Source organism: Diabrotica undecimpunctata, chromosome 1 (genome assembly GCF_040954645.1).
Source record: "Diabrotica undecimpunctata isolate CICGRU chromosome 1, icDiaUnde3, whole genome shotgun sequence".
NCBI lineage: Eukaryota > Metazoa > Arthropoda > Insecta > Coleoptera > Chrysomelidae > Diabrotica > Diabrotica undecimpunctata.
Genome location: NC_092803.1, coordinates 192,152,657 through 192,178,971, shown reverse-complemented (window position 1 = coordinate 192,178,971; position 26,315 = coordinate 192,152,657). Strand labels below are relative to the sequence as shown.

The 26,315-nt window shown below is 32.3% G+C and overlaps 1 protein-coding gene across 3 annotated transcripts in view; it reads right to left on the bottom strand.

The window, feature by feature from the left end:
- Positions 1 to 41: 41 nt before the first annotated feature.
- Positions 42 to 26,315, bottom strand: part of LOC140432801 (facilitated trehalose transporter Tret1-like) — a 38,451-nt gene continuing 12,177 nt past the window's right edge. For 2 of the 3 annotated variants that reach the window (XM_072520917.1, XM_072520916.1), the window contains exons 5-12: positions 24,561 to 24,696; positions 22,483 to 22,668; positions 19,149 to 19,247; positions 14,699 to 14,901; positions 10,222 to 10,437; positions 5,102 to 5,288; positions 3,619 to 3,759; positions 43 to 2,293 (exon numbers count right to left, since the gene is read on the bottom strand). In XM_072520917.1, the coding sequence (XP_072377018.1) occupies positions 2,037 to 2,293; positions 3,619 to 3,759; positions 5,102 to 5,288; positions 10,222 to 10,437; positions 14,699 to 14,901; positions 19,149 to 19,247; positions 22,483 to 22,668; positions 24,561 to 24,696 (1,425 nt within the window). In that variant the 3' untranslated portion in view covers positions 43 to 2,036. Of the gene's footprint in view, positions 2,294 to 3,618; positions 3,760 to 5,101; positions 5,289 to 10,221; positions 10,438 to 14,698; positions 14,902 to 19,148; positions 19,248 to 22,482; positions 22,669 to 24,560; positions 24,697 to 26,315 lie in introns of all 3 variants that reach the window. The other variant, XM_072520918.1, reaches the window with a different exon arrangement.

Sequence of the window (26,315 nt, the reverse complement as noted above, 5' to 3'; positions counted from 1 at the left end):
GATCGATAAGGAACAATGTAATAACAAAAATTCTTTAAGAAACTAAAAAAAATATTTATTAGATATCTAATGTTTAAATTTCATCTATTCTTGTTGTCTTTGTCTAAATATAAATATGTATTACATATATTACCCTGAAAGACTTAAAATAAAAAATGTCGACGTTTTTTGTTGAAGTGCAAACTTACTCTGATAAAAATTTCCTTCTATCTGTCGCTGTTCTAGATAACACCCTAAGTAGACAAAACTAGTCTATTAAAAAAAAAACAGTTAAGATTAGATTTCATCTCTGTATATTTGCTTATACGTATTTTATCTTACCAGGGATCATCAGAGCGACTCATACAGAAGCTCTGAACGTGAAAACAAATCTTTCCTATCGAAATGGATGGTTGGTTTCGTCAATAGAAATCTTCGGATTGCTACTTTCGTGATCTAGTCTATTTAGTTCACTTCAAGAGACATTTTCAACAGTCTATCTATAGCACATTTTTATCTTTGTTGACCCTCCTTATTACTTCCTCATTAGTTTTTCCCACTGTCCAATGTATCTTTAGCATCCGTCTATAAATCCACATTTTCAATGCTTTAATTTTGTTTATGCTTAATGCTTTTAGAGTCTACACTTCTGCTCCATACAAAAGTACAGACCAAATATAGCACTTAACCAATCTTTATTTTAGTTCCAAACGGAGATGATTATTGCAAAGAAATGTCTTCATTTTTCTATTTTACGTTTATTTTAAAGCCCATTTGCTTTCCTAATTCGTGAATATGGCCAAGCAGAATTTGGAGACTTTCAATATTCCTATTTGTTCTGCCTCTTGTAATGACTATTTGAAGTCCACGAAACATGCAAATATATCTTTTCTTTGATCACACCATTTTTGTAATAAGATATTTAGCGCAAAAAGTGCCTCACCAGTTCCTATAGCATTTCTTAAACCAAATTGGGTACTTATATGTTACGAACCTAAAAATAAAGTTCTTTACTGTTCAAATTGATGATAGTGTACAAATACTGATATCGGCCGTGGTTATACAGCTTCTTAAAATATGTTAGTTTTGGAATAAGCTACTCACAATTTTTATGATTGGGCTAACAAAAACTCCTAAATAGCTATCTTTTAGCCTTCTTAAATATGTATTTGCGTCAATTCATTTGGTTGGCTATTTCTCTACATTATTTTCTCAATTGTACAATTGAGCCATTTTGCTTCCGACGTGGGCAACCAGTCATCTCCTGTATTCGTATATCTACTAGCTTCCTCTCATGGCGCCGTCTCCTTTCGAAGGTGGGCGATCCAAATGGCAATTGTAGTTTTGGAAACTGCTGCGCGAAAGATTTCTGCGGATGAGCGGTTGAACCATCTCCTCAGGTCCTTCAGCCACAAGTTCTGGCGTCTTTCTACTGATCTTTTGCCCTATACTTTACCTTCCAGTATAAATTGAAGTAATTTGTATCTTTCGCCTCTCAACACATGACCCAAGTATTGCATTTTCCTCTCTTCAATTATTCTTAGTAATTTTTTTTGTTTACACATGCGACGAAGTACCTCAACATTAGTAACTCTTTGTACCCATGAAATTCTCACTATTCGTCTGTATATGTATAGCTCTGGTCTGATTAGAGTCATATTTATTTTACTCTGAATTTGAGAAAAGGCTATAATAGCAAGGCTAAATAAAGTTGCACAGTGTCATTTGTTTTTGGTGTTTCCCCACTTGTAATAAAAAATTCACATTGTCAGTTCAAAGATTACTGGCATGTGCCAGTACTTTATTTGTTTGTTTTAATAAATATCTCTTAATATATCTGAATAATGCAATTATTTTAAAATCTTTAAAAGTATTTTTTACAAAATTTCCCCAAGTTTTAGACATCAGTAACAAATATAGATAGTTAACAAATATTTCGGATAAACATCAAACGACTATGTAATAATTGATTATCACCAGAGATAAAGTCGACATTCTTTAGATTTAGATATTTCAGGGTGACGTAGTTATATATAGAGCAAATAATTGTTATAAAATTATGCAGTGTCATGTGTAGTCTTCTCTTTACTTTCGTGGTTTCTTCCTATGTACAACCATCCTTTCTTAAAGTATTCTGAAACTTCACTTAATTTCTTTCCTTTAGTTTCTGGTAAAAAGAAATAAGTATAGACGGCTGCAGTAACGCAAAGGACTGAGAACATCCATTGCAAGTGTGCCACGCCACCCAAAATCTCTATCAACCAATAGTAGCTTTGAAGAGACCCAAACATGAACAGCATGTTGATACTATATGCTGAAATAAAAATTGGTAGTAGGTCACGTTCTCTTAATAAATAACAAATTTAATTAACAGGTAAATTCAAAAATTATATATTGGTAAATTAAGGCTGTGGGATAAAGATTACCTGATTTGGAAAAAATTTATTGTATTGTAAATGGATGAAATGCATTAGACTACAAAAATGGTAATTTAGTAGGATTTGCACAAAATGATCAAACTTTTTAATATCTTCAATTTTTGGAAACATGAAAGAAGTTGTATCACTTTAAACTGATAAAAATATTACGGGAGATAAATATTGCACAAAATGATTAGAAATTCAAAGTATGTTTTCAAAATTAACAGCAAATTCAGCCAACAAACATTATTTTAATTTAAGTATGGATTACCTATGCACTATAAGAAATTATTGGATAAATTTAAATGACTCTATGAAAACTTTTATAGTGCTTGATTTTCATTTTCACGATAAAATTACAAAAGCAATTTTTTTGGATATCAGAAATTTTGGAAGCTACATCGGTAATTCCTGTTCTTCGCCTTAAATCTTGTAGCTGTCAATGTCACAGTTTCGGCACCATAGGTCATTACAGGCAACACACATTGGTCAAATGTTTTACGTTTTAAAGAAATTGGTATATCACTTTTAAAGATGTGTTTGAGTTTTCCACAGGCTGTCCATGTAGGTTTATTCTTTTTCGTAGTTTGTATGTTTGGTTATCGCTTGTGATCTTTATTTCGTGTCCAAGGTATATGTATTTTCTACCAGCTCTACTTCGTTGTCTCCAATATTGATATTTCCGCTAGGTCCTAGATTTTTTATGAATTTTGTTTTGGAGATGTTTATTTTAAGACCCACACTGGCACACACCACCCTTTGAAGTTGTCCGAGAACAAAACTATGCCTTTCTCTTCCTAGTTAAGTTTTTTATAATCATATTCTAGTACAGCAGTAAATAGTTTAGGCGATAAGGTATCACCCTGTCGGAATCCTCTGCCGATTGAGATATAATCCGTATTTTTCTGTAGTTTCACCGACATAGTTGCATTCTTGTATGTACTGTAAATTAACCTTGTATATCGGTAGTCAATGCGGCTAGCTTGTAGTGCTTCCAGGATTTTGTCAAATTCTACCGTGTTAAAGGCATTATGGAAATCTACAAAAGCCAGAACGAGTGGTCGATTGTATTCGATAGTCTTTTTTATGACCGTTTTAAAGTTCTGTAGGTGATTATTTGTTCCAAATCCGGTACGAAATCCCGCTTGCTCTATTGGCTGGAAGAAATCAAAAGCCAAACCAAACGACTTATACAAAAAATATACAAAAATATACAAACCAATGGTGTATCCAACGCCTCTGATTTCCAAAGGGAAGAGTTCAGAAATTAGCATAAATGGTAAAAACATTAATCCAAGCACTGAACATACAACATACATTAACAACGAGGTTACTGGTACCCATGTTGCCGTCGAAACACCTAAAAAAGTTTACTATCATCAAAAAAAATTGAATTGGTTTTGATTAATTTTATCCTAGTACACAATCTTGTGGATTGTATAGACCAACTTTTTAGAACTGTTTTACAATATTACTGTTACTGTTAATAATGTTACTATTCAATATAAATATATATATATATATATATATATATATAGATATATATATATATATATATATATATATATATACTCGTATATAAATATTCAGGTACTGGAAAAAGAAGTGTAAAAGGATGGGGCTGTCTATTGTGGATGAAACGTTATACACGTTGCACTATGCAGATGACCAGGTTGTTATTGTCCAAGACAAGAAAGACCTGGAGTATATGACTAGAAAACTAATGGAAGAGTACAAAAACGCAATATCTTTGCATAGGAGGAGAAAATACTGCAGATGACCTCGACTTAGAAGACGGGAAAATTTAGAAATGCGATCGGTGTATATATTTGGTGGTAAAACTAACAAAGACAGGAAGAACTAATGAACCCATAAAAGACAGAATAACCAAAGGGAAACGAGTTGTAGGTGCATTGAATTCAGTATTATGGCAAAAACATATAAGACCGGAAACGAAAAAAGAATAGATAATACCATATTGAAACCAGTAATCGTCTATGGTTCAGAAGTATGGCAGTTATCACAAAAACTTAAAGGTAACCTATTGGCAGTTGAAATGGATTTTTGGAGGAGTGCAGCGGGAAAGTCTAGATTAGAACATATGAGAAATGAGGACATTTATATAGGACAATTATAGAAGACATCGAAAAACAACAATTAACATGGTACGGACATGTTAGACGTATGGGGAAAGAAAGAATATCAAAAAAAATATTAAAATGGATACCACCAGAGAAAAAAAAACGAGGACGACCACCAACAACATGGATGCAAGGAATTTCAAAAGCAATGCCAGCAAGAAATCTATCTGAAGAAGACTGGCAGAATAGACAGGCTTGGCGAACGGGAACCCAAAAGCGGATTACGCTATGAACGGGATATATATATATATATATATATATATATATATATATATATATATATGTATATATATATATATATATATATATATATATATATGTATATATATATATATATATATATATATATATATATATATATAAACTTTGAGACTTGGGAAAACAGCTGAAAGAATAGGCTAAGTGTACTCTTCAGAAAGTCCTGTCTAGAGAGTTTTACATCTTTTTTATTTAATTCATAACCTGAACTTTATGTCATGTAATGTGGACAATGTGGTTAATTTGCAGGTTTTGCAAAACCTGCAAAACCTGCAAATTTCGTCGTCGAAAAAATTAATTTACCTTGTTTTATCCATAATGTATACTGTCCAGATATGTACATAAATATAGCCATTCCAATGGCACTTGATATGATAGCGGCTCTTCTTGTGATATATTTTAGTATAAAAATATTAGCTATTGTCAAAACCAATCGAATTACTCCAATTAGAGCTGATGCATAGTACGGGTTTATATTAGATCCTGCTTCCTGCAAATTAGAAAACTACTATAAATACGGTTAAAGATGAAGGGTCTCGGGAGAAAACTATGAATGTCACGAAATATTTTATTGAAAAAATGAATTTTACAGTTAAATACCGTGTAAAAACTAGAACATGTGCCTGATATATTATATTCCAAAATATGTATCATTAAAATTTACTACTAAAAACTAGTACTTAAAACTAAACCAATGAAACAAACAGTTTTTGTAAAAAATAGGAAAACATCAGTCAGTGTCAATCTTTTATGTTAGACAATCATGAAAGTCTAGGTGCGTTTTTTTTTTCTTATCAAAAGGTTTTTTCATTATAACAGGCTGTAATTCCTCAAAATTTGAATTATTGACAGTTCCTTTGTTGCTTTTCTTGTATCTTCATTTTATGAGGTATACTCATGTACATTTCTTTTGCTTGTTCGGATTCGCAAAACTTTGACAAAAACATTATGTCTTTGAACTTGTCTTCGTTAATAGCAATAAATGAAAAAATATGATTGCATGGGTAGTTCAAATTCCGAAGGTGACTTTAGCTTGAACGGAAGAACGGATGGGGTCCTCAAGTTTGCTACCATTATATGAATCTCGGTGAAATAGAGTGCAAACATGAGTATTAACACACATTACCTATTTAATTTTTTGCATAACAAAAGGAGCTTTTTTGACATATATATCGTTAAAAAATTCAGTCCATCCCTTGATCAAACATTGAGATACTGAAATTAGATTAAATGGGGCAGGCTTTGTGCGAGAAGCTATAATATTTTCCTCCCAAACAGCAGGCGTTTCCATTCTTTTTTTAAGGTTAATAAGGCCCATATTTTTATCGCACTTAAGGTACGAATGGCCTCTAACGGGATATGTTATTGTAATGGATTGAAGACATTTTACTACTGATACCATGTAATGAATAAACCTTACCACTGTATAGTTTTTGTTTTGTCCACCTGCTCCGTCACAGAAAATGTGTAGATGTTAAACATTAAGAGACAAATGATGCATAATAAAATCGGAAAGAAATGAACACACTTCATCTGATCTCTTTTTAGCAATAAACTCTGGATATGTATAAAAATAAGAATCAGCGTTTGATAACACATGGATGTTAAAAGAGTAAATCGAAAGCTGTCGGCGGTAATATACATCATTAGTGGAGGTATTCGGCAATGAAACATTTTTTTGGAAGTCTATAGCTATAGCTTCATAATTCTTTTCTATTCGTGCCCTTTTTTGCTTTCCTTTTTCCTGTCATAAAACGCTTGAGCCCTACGAAGATGGAGCTCTTTGCTTTTAATTTGGTTACCTAATTCAATACGTCCACTTTTCTTGTCTATTTCAGCTGCTTTCATTTTTGCAGTAATTTCGTCACATTGACTGCAGGTATCCGATCGCGGATAACCGAAACTAATGTTATATTTTTGTCTAAAAATTTCTAAAAGAAATGTCTAAAAGAAATTTTAACTTAACTTTATATTTTTCTTTAAAAAGAGAAAACATTTTCATTATATTTAAAGTTTCAGGCAAGTAGGTTTTACCTTTATTATCATGTAAGCTATATTGACCATTTCTTGGTTTAAATGACTGGATATGCTCGTAAAAACAATTAACATTACTCGGCTTCAGTTTGTTATAATTTATTCCGCCCCTTTTATCTTTAGGAGCCGTGCCAGACTGCTTTAACTCTTTCTGTAGATGTTGAAGTTTTGCCCCTGTAATACCATGAACTGCACGAAAAAACTTGGCACAAACTTGTACTTCTTCGTAATGTTTTTTCTCAACCTCAGCATTAGCAGTTGATCTTGGCTGAATTCTGACCCTGTACATATAGGCTGGATCATGATATAACAGAAACACGCATTTTGTTCATTATAAGATACCAATGAATTAAAATGATTTAAAATTATTTGTCTATTCATTTCATTTACTGTGTGACAACACTTCAAGCGTTTGAGCCTTTTACGCGCGGACATGCACGGTTTTCTACCGATATAGGGTATTTGAAAACTGTAATAACCCGTGACACGCACTGTTTTCTTCCTTATTTGAAATGTCCAAACATAAATATTAACAAAACTTACTAGATGGCGTACTTAACTCTATTTTAGTTCATTTGTGGCATTTATGATTTTCTCCCGAGACCCTTCAGATATTATGCACTTTTAAGTAATTTATATATTGTAAGACTTGTCGTGTACTGTACATACACACTTTATCAGTTGTGGATAAGTTTGACAAATATTTACGCATCCTACAAAGGAAAAACAGATCAAATGAACGAATTGTGCAAAGATGCCTGTTTGTTCTTACACCTAGTCCTGATGCCTTCGTTTCGCGCACCAGTCATAGGTCACTGGTTTTTTTCTTGTGAAACAAGTTTTGTCCTTTTTTTGAACAACCACCCAGAAAACTTGGATAAATGAAAGTTTCGTAACTGTCGTTTTCACAAGTCTATTTAAACAATTACAACTATGTATTTTGGTCAATAACTTGCCTATGAGCTAATTTACAAAATTTAGTCGTCTTGAATTTATGTGCAGAAAAAACTAGAGATAGATACGAGTTGAGTAAAATTATTAAAATTCCAACTGTGTTAAATTTTCTGAAGTGCGACTAGCGCGAACAGGATCTTCGATCTCACCCAATGCTGGATTCCAACGGATCTCAACTCGCCCCCTTGAATAACGCTGGGCCCATCGGCCCATAACGCTTTCTTAAAGTTGAGAAATCGTCCCCTTGACCCTCAACGTATATGAAGGATCTGTTTACATTTCGCAACCTTTAACTCTACATTCATTGGTAAAATTACTTGAGTAGGTTGCTTACATTGCTGTTAGGATTTTCGGATGACTCAAACCAATGATTTGGAAATTACTAATGATCAGCTGATGAAAGCTTATGTGTAGAAAGTTCTTTCTAATACAAGTTATTGAAACCCATACAGATTATTAAATGGTACAAAAGAATTTTACAAATCTAAACCTTAAAACCAATATACAGTGTGATATGATAATATAATATAAAATGAAATAAAAATATTGAATGTTGTTACGCAACATAGTCCCCCCCTTGATGTGACTTACAACTAAATATGCATGAGGTAAAGGACACACTTTAACAATAGATCTTATGAATGTTCCGTCTTTAGTTCTTAGTTTTACAGGGTCTTTGCCTGGTAATGTTTCGATTACTCTTGCCAGTGGCCATTTTAGAGGGAAGCGTTGTCATCGATTAGAAGTACAAGATCATTAACTTTAATGTTTTCTTGGAGCAAAAAGAAAACATTTGTGCTTATTTTAGAGGCGATTTAAATAATCCCGAGACTAACATTTCCAGAAATGCTGCTGAATTTTGCTGCATGTCTGCCACAGTGACAAACTATTCACATGTTGCTTTCGATCAGAAAATGAGGGGTTAGAAAAGAGAAATCATTTGGACTCTCTGGCAATGAACAGGGGTCGTGAATTTAAAACTGCTTCGATTTGAGCCAAAATAGTGGTTAATTCCTCGAATGTAAAAATATTATTTCGCATCATCCTTACCAAATGATACTTACAGCTTTCTAAAGCTACTTCAGAAATTCCACTCCGATGTGGAGATTGAGGTGCAATGTACTTCCCCTCAATTTATGTTGAGGCTACAAATTCTTTTACAGGAAGGTAGTACATTTGCTCCCATAAAAAATTCGTTAAGGTTTTTCAACTAATTACGGGCTTCAAGAAAGTTGGACGCATTGTCCGAATAAACTGTTTTAGGGATACCTTTGCGTGAAATATATATTTTCAATGTTAGTAGAAATGCTTCAGTGCTGAGACTGAACACTAGCTCTATATGGACTGCCTTAGTAACAAGGCATACAAATACTACTATATAAGCCTTGCAAATGGGAGGACGTCGCAGTCTTGAAGATTTTATTTGAAATGGGCCCCCGTAGTCGATGTCGAGAGACCTGAAACCGTTCTTTGAGTAGATCGGCCACTATTTGATGAGCTGGCCTTGCGTTAAATCCATAACAGTTCTTGCATTTGTATATAATCCTCTTGATTTCTCTCAGTTCATCGGGAAACTAATAATTGAGTCGAATGTTTGACAATGTATTTTGAAGGCCTGTGTGTAATAGGCGAATTAGTTCTCTTTCAAGCAAAGATCTAACTACCTGGCATTTTGCCAGAAACTCCAGAAGCAAACTTGTTATTCTTAAACATCTTATTTAGTTTATATAATAATTAAATTTACTACCAAATGATATTTATTTATATTTTCATAATTTCATATAAATAAAATTTCACGTTGGATATTGTTGGATTTTTGCAATATCACAAGTACTATAAAAATAATTATTGATAAAACATTTTCATATTTATACAGTCACGGCGGAAGAGTTCATTAGTGTACCTAACGAGGGGATGGCCGTTAGGTATATAAAATGTCAAAACTGGCCATAATTTGTTATTTTGATTTTTGAAATGTTTCATTGATAAATAGCCTCGAAAAACGCTAAAATTGGTTTTATTCGGAATTTTTTTCGCTTAATGTGAGCATTTTACAAAAAAATTTCACTAAGTTTCGTCTTAAAATAACATAATAACAGATTATTAAAAAAAAGTAGATTGAAGCGAAAAAACTAATTTTTTATAATTAGTTTGAAAATTATTATAAATAAATAGGTTTCCATGGAAAATGTTCGGTAAACTTTTAAACATAATAATTCACTGATTAAAATACGTTTCAGCTTGTGGGTATGGAATCGATCTTTTTCGAGAACAGCCACCCGTCTAAAATAGTTTCTAATGACTTTCGATGTAAAATAATTAGGAAAGCAGGAATTTAACAGTTTTGAACTTCCCTTTGAGTTTCCTAGGTCGTGTTTGACGATTCTCCAACCGGTATTATATTTTTACATAATATATAAAATTTTAAAAAATACCTCTATAAACGTTATGGAGTAAAACATTGTTATGAATATTCCTGAAAATTCTTGGCAGAAAAACAAAGGAGTCATTATTAAAATTGGTTTGTATCCCGTTGGCTTTAAAAATTCTTTCGCAATTCCTAATATATTGTTCATTTTTTTACGCCTCCTCTCAATTTCCTCTTGTTGTTTCTTGAGCATTTTAAATTGGAGTTCTGCAAAAGATTCTTCCTACAAGAACATACTGTAATAAGAAATATATATTGTCATAGAAAATTGAGCAAATATGTTTTTAAAATTAGATTATATTTAATTTTGATTATATCAATTTTAGACTTTAAAGAAACTTTTTTTGTTACTTAACCCATTAGCGCCGTGCGTTGCTTTAAAGCAACGACAAACAAGCCTGTATTTAGAAGAAGCTTGAAATCATAAAACAACCATAAAAAAAGTGTGACCTGGTCAATTCCATCAACCATAATCGCCCATACTCAGTTATGCGTGTTTATTTGTGGTGTTAAGAACTGTTTGTTAGTTTGGGCATTTAAAATATAGTATAATATTAGAACTTAAAAATAATGGACATTCGATTTCAGTAAGTACCATAATTTCGATATAAATGAAACTTATTAATTATATATCTTAAATTTGTGTTGATTATACTTCTAACAAAACATATTTTAAATGATTTATATGAATTGATAAATAACTACTTGCAATTACCTGTTGTAACCCAGGCGTTGCCTTAAAACAACGATAGGCGCTTGTACTACCTATATTTTAAATTTTTGTTCTAGAAGACGTTTTTCGCTTGCTTAAGCCCTTGATATAATTTATAATGATGAACTAGATGGCGATATTTTGTAGAACTTCCAGATACAAATGTAGACACTGATGAGGATTCAGGAGATGAAGGTGAAAGAGGATATGTAGTGATATAGTAATCAAATCTTTTATAATAAAAATGTATGGCGTGAATAATGTTATGTTAATACCTTACCATTTTTATACTGGTAGATAACCTTTTATCTCGTCAATTATGTGACGGAGCAGAAATACGACTATCAAACAATGAAAGAATTGGTTTGAACGAAGATTCTATACAGAATGAAGACATTCCTGGCCATAATTTTGAATCTGAAGTGGTAAAAAATTGGATTTCAGAGAGACTTCTTGAGCCTCGAAATCAACCTCAATGGCTGAAGGGAGTAGACTTTGACAAAAAACGTGTATCGGCATTTCCAAAACCCGACTATTCTAAATATGAGCAAATGTTTCGAAACGAAAATATTTTAAAAATTTGTAAATGATGTATTTATCAAACATTTAGTAGACGAAACTCGTCGCTATTCATTATTTTTAATTTGTCCCGATCCCAAGATAATACGTGAGGAGATCCGTTTGTTTATTCCTATTTTATATGTAAGTGAGTATAATCAATTACCATCCAAGCGATAATATTGGGATCCATGCGAAGAGATCGATTTTTACAGATTTGGCGGTTTTTGCCCTGTTCAGATAATACCAAAATGGCAAAGACGTGGAAAATACGACCTCTTATGGACATGCTTAGAAAAAGTTCAAAATCAAATAATGACTATGAAAAACTATTTGGAAAAGCTGCTACTCCTTTTTTATTACTATTAGATTATCTGCCAGCCGAGAAAAGCAATCTAAGATATGATATTTATATCGATAATTTGTTTTCTGAAACGGTTTTATTTTTATAAAGGATGTCCGTTAACTCCTAAAAATAAGGTTATGAAAAAAGATCGAGGTTATTTTGACACAGCTATTGAACGCAATGATGGACAATTATATGTCCGGTGGATGGATAATGCAGTAGTAACAATGATTTCATCAACCTGTGGCACTCAAGAAGTAGGTCAAGTAAGAAGATTTTCTCAGAAACTCAAACGAAACATACTTGTTTCTAGACCGAAATTGATCGCTAAGTATGACATATTTATGGGAGGAACTGATCAAATGGATCAGAATATAAGTTGCTACCGGATCAGTATTCGTGGCAAAAAATGATATTGGCCAATTTTTACATGGATGCTCGATGTTGCATTACAAAATAGTTACATATTGTATAATAAAACTGGCAAAGAAAATGTATCGCAATTAAATTTTAAAAGAGAGATTGTAAGCACATATTTAGCGATGTAAAGTAAACTTAGCAAAGGAAGCGGAAGACCGTCGGCTTCCTTGACAGCATTTGTGGATAGCCGAGTATCGGATGACATTCGTTTTGACACCATCAATCATTTGATACATTACATTCCAGATCAAAAAAGAGCAGATGTGCGTCTTAATCACACCCAATTACATTTTTTTATGAATAAATATCTATTTTTGTTATATTGCCTACTTTACTGTATTCCAAATGCTTTAATTTTTGGTTTATTATTTTCAACAAAAACTAGATAGTGTAAGCACCTAGCGTTACTTTAAGGCATCATTTACAATGTCTCAGAAATGAAATATCTCAGAAAAAATATTTGATTTAGTTTTTATTATTTAAATACAGTCCATTAATAATATTGCAAAAAGTAATACAAAATCTTGGCGCTAATAGGTTAATTAAATTAAAAATTATATTACTAATCGTACATGAAATTATGTTATCTTATAAAGTAAAATGTTTCTTCATCAAACAATGCCTCCCTCGAATTTCTGGCTGAGATTTATTTCAGAAGAGATACTATTACAAATTAGGAAAATTCAGGTCTTGAAACCTTGGAAGTTTTACACGCAAGACTATGAAGTTGCTGAATGAGCGTAAAAGAAGGAGATGTTAAATTAATTATGCCACTATTATGAAAAAAATGGCACTAGAAATGGAATTAAGTGGTGATAGAGAAGTATAAAAAAATATAATAAGTAGATGTTCTTTTCCTTCTATTTTTTTTAAAGAATGAGTTCCTATCAGTTCTATCTGCTTTTTTGTGACGTTCATGTTTAACTGTCATACTAACTTTCTATTGTCTTCTTTATGAGTACCTCACCGTTGGTAACTTTTTGTACTCATGGAATTCTCAGAAATCGTCTGTCTATATACATTTCAAACGCATCTATTTTTTTCTGTTTCAGAGTCCATTGTCAACTTTCACAGCCATACAGCAAAACAGAAAAAACAGAGAAATATCTGATTATTCGAATTCTGAGCTCTAGATTAAAGTCTGATCTTGTAAAAGATGTTTTCATCTTTATGAGTGCTTTCATCGCTTGTTCGATTCTTGGCAGGATTTCTTTTTTTTTGGTTTCACTGGCTGTTGGTATTTGCTTTCAATTATTTTATGGAAGTTACCTGTTCTATTATTTTTCCCTTGGCATACAAATGTACGTTTGTTGGTATTTTTGAAAATACTAGAATTTTAGTTTTGGAAACATTTAGATATAAACCGAACATTTCGCTGTTTGGTTGTTCTAAATGTGTGAAAATAATATAAAATAGTGTAAACTACAACTGTGCAGAAATATGGTATATCATTTCACATGCAAGAACTATCCTTAACGATGTGTCGTCGAAGATTTAATGTGTTTGGATAAAATTCTTTAATTTGTGTGTAGTAGATACAGTAGGTGGAAGTTTTCAAAAGAAAAGTCCTAAGAAAGATATTTGGACTTATTAACGAAAACGGAATGGAGATCCAGGTATAACCATGAACTCTACCAACTGTTCAAAGAGACACCGATCTCAGAATTCGTTAAACTTCAGTGACTTAGCTGGGCTGGTCATGTAGTAAGAATGGAGACAGAAAGATTGCCGAAAAGAGCACTAGATAGCAAAATGCAGGGCGCAAGACCAAAAAGAAGGCCACGGAAAAGATGGGAGGATGAAGTGGCAGCGGACGCGCAAAATTTGCTAGACGTGAGAACCTGGAGAAGATCGGCGGGGGACCGACAAGATTGGAGGCATAGTTTGGAGGAGGCCAAGGCCCTATTTGGGCTGTAGCGTCATTGGAGAGAGTGAGAGATAAAGTAGATATGCAGCTAATATATAAGTCTAGGCTTATATATTAGCTGCATATCTACTTATCTATAATCTAAAAGGCTAATGTGGTAATAGTAACATAGCGACAAAAATTATTGCAAATGCGTCTTTATGATAATATCGCCAAAATTGTGTTACTTACAATAACATGTAGAAGTGTGGAAATCAAGCTAATTCGGTTATATATTTGTATCTAAGGAGGGTACATTTTACCCTTTATATTTTGATGTAAAAAATAAGTTATGAATAATATTAATAATTGTTAATTAAAGCTATTTTCTTGTGGCATTCTAAAGTAATTACTATTTAAATGGGAATAAGCCACAATTAAAGGTTAAAGTACGTTTATTGACGTTTCAATTTTTGTATTTTGAGAACGATTTCCGAAGTGGAAATTGAAACGTCAAAAAACGTACTTTAACCTTTAATTGTGGCTTATTCTCATTTAAATAGTAATTAATATTAATAATACTAAGAAAAAAAATTATGTACCATTCCAGGTGGTTGTGGTTGATTTTTATGAAAAAAATTTAAGGATTTTCTAGCTTGATCATATCTTCCCTTTAGCATTAACCATGGCGGACTTTCGTGTAGGAAGCATATCCCTATGACGGGAATTATTACTACAAAGATCGTAATCCATGAAATAATTCTCCAACTTATATAGTATCCGGATATGTAGCCGAAAATCAATCCTAAAATAATAAAAAATTATTAATAAACAAATAAAATTTAAAATATTATTGTTTATCCCTCTCCAGCAGAGTCCACATTTTAAGCATATCTTTTCTAATCACACCCAACTTTATTGATTTTGATCTTGTGAAGTGATAGCACTTTGTCTTCGCCATCAACGGTAAACAGAACATACATGTATTTATATGGAAGGCGGATTTTAGTCCAAGGCTCTTTAGTCCAGTAAGACAACTAATCTAATAGGAGAAAACCTTGAATTTAAATTACGTGGCCCTCCTGGTAGATGATTAAGGTGTTAGGATGGTCGCCTGTTACTTGTGAAATAGATCAAATGAAAATCGACTTCTACTACGATTAAGGACTATAAATATTGGCGTCTGAAATATACAAATATCAGCGGAAAGGTAAAGGAAACCATTCAAGAAATAACCAAATTAGATATGGGGATTTAGTCGTCTTAGCTGAAACGAAAAAGGAAGAAACTGGGACAAAGGAAATAGATAATTATTATAGATAGATTTAGTGACATTTTAAAATGTGAAAGAGCAAAAGAAGAATTATCAGTTTTAGTACACAGAAAATACAAACATAAAATTACTTAGTTTGAGGCAATATACAAGAGTATAATAAAAGTAAACATTAAAATAAATCAAGAAAAGTACTGAAAAAGTACCAAGAATGATAATCGTGACAGGGTGATTGGAAAAAACTTTTTGGAATATCTTTCTATTCTAATGTACTGTCTAAAATATCCACAAATTAGAATGTTTTGGGCTAAGAAAACAATAGTCAACAGTATTGTACAAGCCATGACTTGTGATAGATATTTTCAAATCAGAACAATTTAAAAGTAGTTATTGACGCTAATGTGCCTCAAGATCAAAGAAACGCTGATAAATTATTTAAGATCCGGACTTTAGTTGAAACAATACGAAGAGGTTGCTTGACACTTTCAAGATACAGTGACGTTGTAGTGGACGAACAAATGATACCTTTTACGGGCGTGTCTAACATGAAACAATTTGTTTGATGCAAACCTAATCCAGAAGAAATAAAAAATTTTATCTGTGCCACTCCCAAAGGATTAATATTAGAGTTCGATATTTATCAAGGAAAGAATATATTTTTGCAGAATGATAATGATGTTAAGAAGTTAGGTGTTGGTCCATCCGCAGGTATTAAATTATCTACAACATTATTAGAAGGAATACATGTATTCATTGATAGATATTTCACCACCTTACCTTTACTTGAGTACATGTTAAACAAAAATATTTTTTAACTGGTACAATAATAAGATCCAGAATACCCAAAATAGTTCATGTAACATCAGATAAGGAGATGAGTCGATTAGGTCGTGGTTCTTCTGAGGAAGATGTAAGATCTGATAAAAAAATTAACATAGTCTAAAGGTATGATATGAAATCAGTTATGCTAGCGTCAACTGCGTTGCAAATAGAACCTTCAGATGAATGTAAGCGATGGTCAAAAAAGGACTCCCGATATGTTGAGGTACCTAGACCAAAGATTGTTAAAAAGTACAACCAATCCATGTGGGAATAGATTTATTTGACAGGATGATCAGTTACTATCGAATGGGAGCTTGAAGTAAGAAATAGATACTGATGACTAGATGAATAGATGACTTTGAGAATACCATTTCTTGGATTCTATAAAGAGATGACCATAAGCAACATGGTGATGCTAATAAAACCGTTATGAAGTTCCTGGAGTTTAAAATAGCTGTTTCTTAAAGATAATATTTTTGAAAATTCTGATTTTAGGAACGTTTCAACACTGGTAACTAGAAATAGTTACAAACCTAGAACATTACTACAAACGTCTACTAAAAGAAAGATACAACACATTCCTCCAAAGGCTTCTGAGTTAAAAAATTCTGTTAGATGTAAGCTTTGAGGTTGTAAGGATAAAACACAAGTTTATTGTAAAGCATGTGACATATTTTTATATTTAAGGGAAAATAACAATTGCTTTAAACAATTTCATTTACAATAATTTTGTATTGATGCGATCCTGATGTCCTTTTAAATGGACATGATTTTTTTCCCATTTAGTAAAAAAATGAAAATTTTCAAAAATTTACATTTATTTTCTAGACTATAATATAGACTCTAGTTTTACTAGAAATCATAAGAATTCTATTATTTATTCAAAAAAAAAAACAAAAAATATCAGGTCAAGTCGCAAGAGGATATATAGAGATATAAAAAATTAATTAAAAAAGGTGAAAGAAATAATAAGTTAGACTTACTCACAATCAATTTAATTTAACTAATCGGACGACCGGTTTCGCTTTCTACAATATGCAAAGCATCTTCAGGTCACGATACAAAGTTAAAATGCTGAAAACAATAATCCCATATTAGGGTGTTGTCTAATAAAGATAAAAAACATAGGTAGGTGATACAAATTATATAAATTACAGTAATTATGCCAATATTACATGTCTGTGGTTTTATAAATGAATAAAAATAATAATAATAAAATGTTTAAGCAGACAAGGTAAGACCCACAAATTGGTAACATCGTCTATTAAACTGTAATGAATCAATAAATAAATGAACAACTAAATAAACATTACTTACATGCCGGTACTCTATTAATTGATGGTTGAAAGAACATGGTTCAAACTATCTTGGATTGTTGATTGGAGAACTCAGGTTAACTATTGTAATTGTTTAACAGTAAACTGGGAAGTTCTTGAGGAGACAGATTTTATCCAATGAAGTAGAGATAAGTGGAATGTATTGTTTGTTTTATGAAAGTAATGTTCTATACCATTAATTTCTTTAAAGTTATTTAAGTTTATTCTGGAGATATATTTATGAAATATGTGTTATTTATTGAGATTTTATGTTTTGTTCTGGAAGGTGACAGTTGTAAGACAATGAATAGGAATGGATGTATAGATTGTGTGGGTGTGCAATTGTATAAACTTGAAGTTATCAAAATTTCTTTGATAAATTTGTTGCAATAACTGGCAAATTATTGTAAAGTCGAAAGATTTTTATGTTAAAATTAAATTAAGACACTTTTACACACACAGAAACACACAGAAAACACTTTAAAAAACGGGGGACGAAACAAACATTTAATTAAAAATAAAAGGAGAGGATTTCCAAAAGAACTACATTTCTTATTAGGAGACAATGAGTTTTTATGTGCTGTATATCAGATTTTAGAGGTTACCTCTAAAATCTGATATACAGCACATAAAAACTCATTGTCTCCTAATAAGAAATGTAGTTCTTTTGGAAATCCTCTCCTTTTATTTTTAATTAAATGTTTGTTTCGTCCCCCGTTTTTTAAAGTGTTTTCTGTGTGTTTCTGTGTGTGTAAAAGTGTCTTAATTTAATTTTAACATAAAAATCTTTCGACTTTACAATAATTTGCCAGTTATTGCAACAAATTTATCAAAGAAATTTTGATAACTTCAAGTTTATACAATTGCACACCCACACAATCTATACATCCATTCCTATTCATTGTCTTACAACTGTCACCTTCCAGAACAAAACATAAAATCTCAATAAATAACACATATTTCATAAATATATCTCCAGAATAAACTTAAATAACTTTAAAGAAATTAATGGTATAGAACATTACTTTCATAAAACAAACAATACATTCCACTTATCTCTACTTCATTGGATAAAATCTGTCTCCTCAAGAACTTCCCAGTTTACTGTTAAACAATTACAATAGTTAACCTGAGTTCTCCAATCAACAATCCAAGATAGTTTGAACCATGTTCTTTCAACCATCAATTAATAGAGTACCGGCATGTAAGTAATGTTTATTTAGTTGTTCATTTATTTATTGATTCATTACAGTTTAATAGACGATGTTACCAATTTGTGGGTCTTACCTTGTCTGCTTAAACATTTTATTATTATTATTTTTATTCATTTATAAAACCACAGACATGTAATATTGGCATAATTACTGTAATTTATATAATTTGTATCACCTACCTATGTTTTTTATCTTTATTAGACAACACCCTAATATGGGATTATTGTTTTCAGCATTTTAACTTTGTATCGTGACCTGAAGATGCTTTGCATATTGTAGAAAGCGAAACCGGTCGTCCGATTAGTTAAATTAAATTGATTGTGAGTAAGTCTAACTTATTATTTCTTTCACCTTTTGAAATGGACTCACACAAGCAACACATTCATGATTTTAAAAAATTAATTATTAGGTAATCTGAATCACTCACCTAATGATGCATAAGATGGCGCTAATTGATTCAATGACATTCTTACTTTTGGGTGTGCTATTTCAGCTATATAAACAGATGCAGGATTGGTAGCCCAACCTAAAATATACCGTTTTTTATATAATATAATAGTAAAACGTTATATTCCTCCTAGTAACGTAATACGAGCAACAATACACAGGCTGACAAGACAGTTCTTATAGGACGGATGCTGGCCTGAACACAAAAAATGTAAGCGAATACGGGGTAATACTGTAGTTTGATAACATTGGTAGAATTTTGGCCAAATCGGGCTGGACCTGACACTAAGGCTCTACGAGCGACAGATTGTCGCTAGCAGTAGCAGTAAAATGTAGCTTGAGAAATGAAAACAACAGCAGTGATACTGAGTGGCTCCACGCGCTGTAGATTGTCGCTTCGTTTTGAGACCGAGACGCGTCGTCAAGGTCGTGTCGCGTTCGAATAGATCCGGACCTATTTTTTAGCAATAATTTGCAGCGCGTTTGTGGCTGCACTAGCAGTAATTGTCATTTAATCGGATATTTTTGTTCTTGTTTGTTTATTTCTCTGTGTTTGTTAAGTTTTTTTTTGTTTTTATAAATTACTTTAAAGTTTTTTCATACAATTTTGTGTGTTCTAAGTTCTAAGAAAGAAATAAATCCAATATTTTCTTTATCGGTATTCTAGATAACAAAAATCAATGGATGGTTTTTTTTCAATCCCAATTAACCGTATCAAACTGTACTTTATATTAGATGCCATTATTAAAGAAGAAAAAGTTGAATAGAGAGAATAAACAGTTTTTATTGATTTCCCGAAAATCTATTTTTTGGATTTCCTTCTTCGAACTGGTGATTCATTTCAAGTGGTTGTCTAATCATATCATATAAATAAAATTTTAAGAATTATTGTTTATAGTAAAATTTTATTATCCTTCAGTACTAATGTATCGTTTTCCATAGCTTGGCGTGATTCATAAATAAAAGAATGCAACAAAGCAGAATGTCACATCAGAATTTTTTAAATTATTGTAACATAAAAAAGCAAGTTAGATATTGGAAAAGGAAGATTCATTACATCAACCCAATATGATAAATGAATATAATCGACATATGGGAGCCGTCGATCTACTTGATAATTCAGTAGCTAATTACAGAATACGCAGAGGTAAGAAGAGGTGGCGGCCCCTTTTTATTCTAATGAAAGTTAAATAGTTAAATATTTTGTTTTTTTATTTTTAGGTAGATACATGTATAGGATTATAAAATATGTAATTTGAAATCTTACTTTAAGGTGGGTAATTGCTAATTTTTCTTCTGGGCTTAGGCTATCACGCATTGATGTATCCTGTTTTCGTATGACATCTTCTATTTCACATAATAAAAAATTAAAAGAAGACACTGACATCCTGTAATATTCAAAAAACTTGTCAGGATATTCTTTTAATTTGTTGTGTAAAAGAAAAAATTTTCCCTCTGTCTGTCTAGGCACTAGAACAGGGTGAATCCACCATTTCCGTTGTTTTTTAACCCTACTTCGACGGCACAATGCCAACATTAAAGCAACTTTTTGTTGAAATAATATATTATCCATACTTTATTATTGTATTATCGGTGTGAATTTATTTTACTTATTTATTTATTTATTTTATCTGCTATATACACGGATATTATATAAACGGGCAAGATACCACTGATGGTAGCTGCGTCATATTAACGCTCATGGAGCCACTATAAGACCAAAACGCGGCGATACGCGCGCTGTAAACTGTCGCTCGTGGAGCCATGATTTTACTGCTTTACTGCCGCCGTAATTTTACTGCTACTGCTAGCGACAATCTGTCGCTCGTGGGGCCATAGCCTTATAGAAAAGGTATTCAAATGTCCGATACAAATTGTGAGGTTAAAATAATTAACATACCTTCCCAACGTATCAAAAAAAATTAAAAGGAAGAATTTCAGTAGTTTGCTTTATTTTACTTCATTGTAAGTCTTTTTTAAACAAAAATTTTACTGAAATTATAGCATATCCTGAGGTAAAATGATCGGGAAGCAAAGAGGTACTGGATGAGAATAAGAGAAAAGTTAAACATACTTCATCATAGATTTCAAAATTTATTCAAGGCTAAATGAAGATATTTACAGAATTAACTAAGCATTAAAATAAACGAGTTAATACTAGGTAAAAATGGCCTTATGGCCTCTATATGGCCTTAAAATCAACATTTTGAAAACGAAATATATGGTCATTAGCAGAAACCCTCCAGAAAACCCGATAATATGCATAGGTGACGATCGCATAAAACGCGTGAAAACTTTTAAATACCTTGGCACCACAATCAATGACCAATCGGATCCACAACAAGAGATAAAAACCCGAATACAAATGGCAAGACAAGCTTTTGTGAAATTCAGACCGCTCCTATGTAATCAAAACCTAAATTTCGAAATACGCTACAGAATGGTCAAGTGCTACATATGGTCCATCTTGCTTTATGGCATGGAAACGTGGACTTTGAAAAAAACATCTATCAACAAACTTGAAGCATTTGAAACGTGATCATTGAGAAGAATGATGCGCATACCTTGGGTGGATAGAGTTCGAAACGATGACGTCCTTAAGAGAGCCGGCGTGGAAAGAGAACTCTTTGAATAAATTAAAAAACGCAAGATTGGTTACCTTAGGCATATATTGAGAGGAGCAAAATATGAAATACCACAGTTAATCCTACAAGGGAAGATCGAAGGTAGGAGAGGAGCCGGCCGCAAACAATTATCCTGGTTAAGGAATATTAAAGAATGGACAGGAATACACAATACAGGCGAGCTGTGTCACGCCGCCAAGAACAGAATTCTAGTAATGAGATAGTCGCCTACGCACTTTGGTGTATGGAGTTGTAAAACGGAAAACTAGAGGAAGAATAGAAGACAAGCAGAAAATAATTATGTAAAATTCCAAGATCCCCAAAAGGTTGGCCAAGTCCGATTTAACTGATTCATCCACAAGAAAATTGCAAATTTTAAATTTGTTCGTAATTTAATTCCAAGAAATATATAGCATGTTTTTATTTTACACATAATCACAGATAGGTTCCTACACTAAATCTTATTAAGTCAACAAAATTATTGAGTACAACTTAACTGTTGTTAGTTTCAAATATAAGCTTTCCTATCTAATATGAGGCAGCTTCACGAGAGATTTTGTTAAGCATCGATAAGAATAGACGCCCTAATGAACATGTACTACTTTATGACTGATTAATTGTTAAGGTGAAAATATTTTTATGTTATTTACCTACATAGAAGCACTCTAATGTAACACAAATTTAACTTACATGCACCAATTCCTATGAGAACTCTGCCTATGATAATGGGAGTCATACTGTTGGACAAGGCAATTAATATCCATCCTGCGATGGTAGGTATAAGGCCAAGTTTGAGAGTATTAAGTCTTCCAAATCTGTCCATTAAGAAACCGCTTGTTGTTGATCCCAATGGGCTTACCATAGTAAATACGCTAGCTAAAATTAATGGTGTTTCGTAATAATTTACCACAATATTATATTAGTTATTTATAGTAAAAATATATAACAATATCTGTGTATATATATATATTTAATCAATTCGATAAATATTGCTGTATATGATTAGTGCCAACCTGGAGTTTATGAAAACTATTGTTAATAAAATAACTAATAATTGTTTTAATATGAAAGATCCCTCTTAAAACGCGGAAGAGCACAATGGGAATATAGCATGGAAATAGGACTGTGCTATGCTTTGCCTGTATATTATTGTCGCAGACCTACAACAGATGCAATTTTTATTATAATGCAGAATAAAACAAAGGATCAAATAGTATTAATTGATCTTGAGAAAGCATATAATAGAGTTTCTCGCGAGATTCTGTGGTGGGCGCCCAATAAGAATGGAGTTCTGGGTGAGTATGTAAAGAATATGAGACATGTATGAGCGAGTAATAACTAGTGTTGGAATAGATGTGGGAGATACTGATAAATTTCTCTACTGGTCTCATAATATAAACTTTATTTTGATCACCTCCGGTTGATGTAGTCAGAATACTAATTCGAAATAACAATCTATTAACTTCGGAATATAAGGTGAATATTTTATAGAGTAAGCAAAATTAAAATCTTGGTCTGAGTACTCGCTGTTTTGTTCTGAAAACCATATGGTTATATTCTATTCTAATTAACATTTTTACGATCAGACTAATGTTATCCATATCTTCTTCTTCCTATGCCGTCCCCATTAACGGAGGTTGGCGACCACATTTCTAAAAGTTTCTCTGCCTTTTGCAACGTGGAATAATCCGTCTACAGTTATGTTTGTCCAGTCTTGAATATTTCGCAGCCATGACTTCCTCTTTCTACCTATTCCCTTTTTGCCATCGACTCTATCCTGCATGATGACCTGCAGAAGACTATATTTATAATTTCTCAGTATGTGTCCAAGGTATGCATGCTTGCGTACTTTTATTGTTCTCAACAATTTTTTGTCTCGACCCATCCTTCTCATCACTTCCTCATTGGTGACCCTTGCAGTCCATGGAATTCTCAATATTCTCCGGTACATCCAAAGTTCAAAGGCTTCAAGCTTCTTAACTATTGACGCTGTTAACGTCAATGTTTCTACCAGACGTAACATTCAACAAACCTCAGTCTCAAAGCAGTATTCAGATTTTTGTCACAGAACAATTGCTTGAATTTTAAGAACGCTGCCCTTCCCATTTCTATTCGTACCCTGATCTCTTGGTCTGGATCTAATTCTGTGTTGATGTAAGCTCCCAGATATTTATATTTTGTCACTCTCTCTATTTGCTGTCCACCAAGAGTTAGTTGTTCATTATTTATTGGACTCCTTGATATTATCATAAATTTGGTCTTATCTGTGTTGATGTCAAGTCCCATTTGAATGCATTCACTATTTATTGCATCTAGTAAAGTTATCTATATACATTAAAGAAATAAGAAACGAATCTACAAGATCATAGTCCGAGTCATGGAGGAAAATGGCTACAGACCCAAACGAATGGAGAGGTTTGCTGAGGGAGGTCAGGACTCGAATTGGACTGTAAAGCCATAGGATGACTGGAATGTTATCCATATTTACTATTGGTATAATTTTTATTGAAATCAAATCACAGTTTACTAAAAACACAAGAATAACTAAACAAACATACAAATTACATGTTAAAATTTTAAAGTATATGCCTGCTAATATGTGTCTGCAAAATTGACCACTGGCAAATGTTGCTCCTAGTGCCACAGTAAACAAAAAATACCAATATTATTTGTATTAGAAATCTGTAGCAGTATTAAAAGTTCAAACAGTTGTAGATTGACATTTAATCTGTTATTTACAAAAATACATAAACTTTCAAAAAACTTACCCATAAAAGCATTTTGAGGTTTAGTAGATTCAATACCACTGCCAGGTACTTCCATCTGAGAAATTAAAACTGCTGAAAACGACATGGCAATTCCATATTGCACGTGATAGCCAGTTGCTGTAAGAGCTGAGTAAATCTAAAGATGTAAACATTTACTTTATTTTAACAAAAATTATTAATTTGAATTAATAATTATATTTATTATTGGCCCAAAAGGGACAAGGACACTTCACCAGCTTTTTGAATTTTTTTTTGCATTAACCCCAGTTAGAAAATATCACCATTCACTGTATTTATCCTCCTCAGTCCCAGCATCTACAGTTGACATAAAACATGCTTTATTTGGGACTTTTTTCTGGGATATTAGCTTAGGTTGGCAGCCCCCAAAAGTAGTTCATTGGAAGGCCAAGAGGAGAGCACCTGCTGAAGTGAGTTTTTAGTTCATTGATCCGCATTTGACGACTTTAAAGGAGAAGCAAAAATGGTAGACCATCCCTTCCGGCCAGTGATATGTTCAAGTTTTTGTTAATTTTTCTGCTTTTTATTTAGACTACAATTCTCATTCAATGATGGAATACTAATCTTGAAAGCCTGTTCTTTTCATCTGTAAATAGATAATTATCCTCCTCTCATATTTTCAAGCAGTTAACATAAAAAATGTTGTCTGACGGACATATTGGAATTCTAGCTATATTTTTTACCGTTTGGATTTGGTTATTAAAATATACAATTATAATTTATTTCTTCAAATATGTGACATCCTGGTAACATTTTAATGTGAAAACTAATAAAAAATATTAGGCCGATTAATTTTTTATAATAAAATATTTTTATATGCTATTCTAAACATGAAATACTTCTTGTGAACCAATCTTACTGTGTGGAAATGATAAGGTAAACATTTTTAAATTCGAAATGTGTATGCGTTATACTATTTGAGTATGATTTTTTACAGTTTTCTAAGTGGATTCAAGAATGCAGATCCAACGTTGGTACCACAGCAGAAGATGAATGCCATTGGGGTAATTGACGAAGAAAAGGAAAAGAGGAAGAAACGATATAGGATGGTACCTCAACTACTTCAAACAGGATGGCTTCTTATAGCACTGCTGGCAAAGACAACACTCTAATTGCATAAGTCGTGAGTAGTACTGAAAGATACTTCTGGAAAAAACTCACATTTGGAACCACGCTTTCCAGAACCAGATAATACACCTTTAGAAATAAATGCTGTATATCTTCCACATCATGCATATGCTAGCAAGTTTTCTGAAAAGCAAGTGTGAAAGATGTAAAAAAGTTTTTTTCAGCAAGTCTGTTGTTTTTATGGGATATCCTCTTATTTATATATATATATATATATATATATATATATATATATATATTGGACCCGTAAAACTAAAGTAGAATGTGTGAGTAACACCACGCCAAGGGATAAATATTTTGTATACAAGAATATATCAAGAACATCGCATACCTCAAACGAAGAAGTACTGCAGAGAATAAGCAAGGAACCAGAACTTTTCATCACAGTGAAAGTTAGAAAAATCTCATATCTAGGTCATATACTGAGGAATAATAAGTATCAATATGCTCAACTAGTAGTGAAAGGAAAGATCGAGGGAAAGAGTGGACTAGGAAAGAAAAGACTATCGTGGCTAAGAAGCATTCGATAATAGACAGGGTTAAATTTTAAACAGCTAATAAGAAAAGCTTAAGTCAAAAAAGAGTTTGCAATTGTAGTAGCCAACGTCC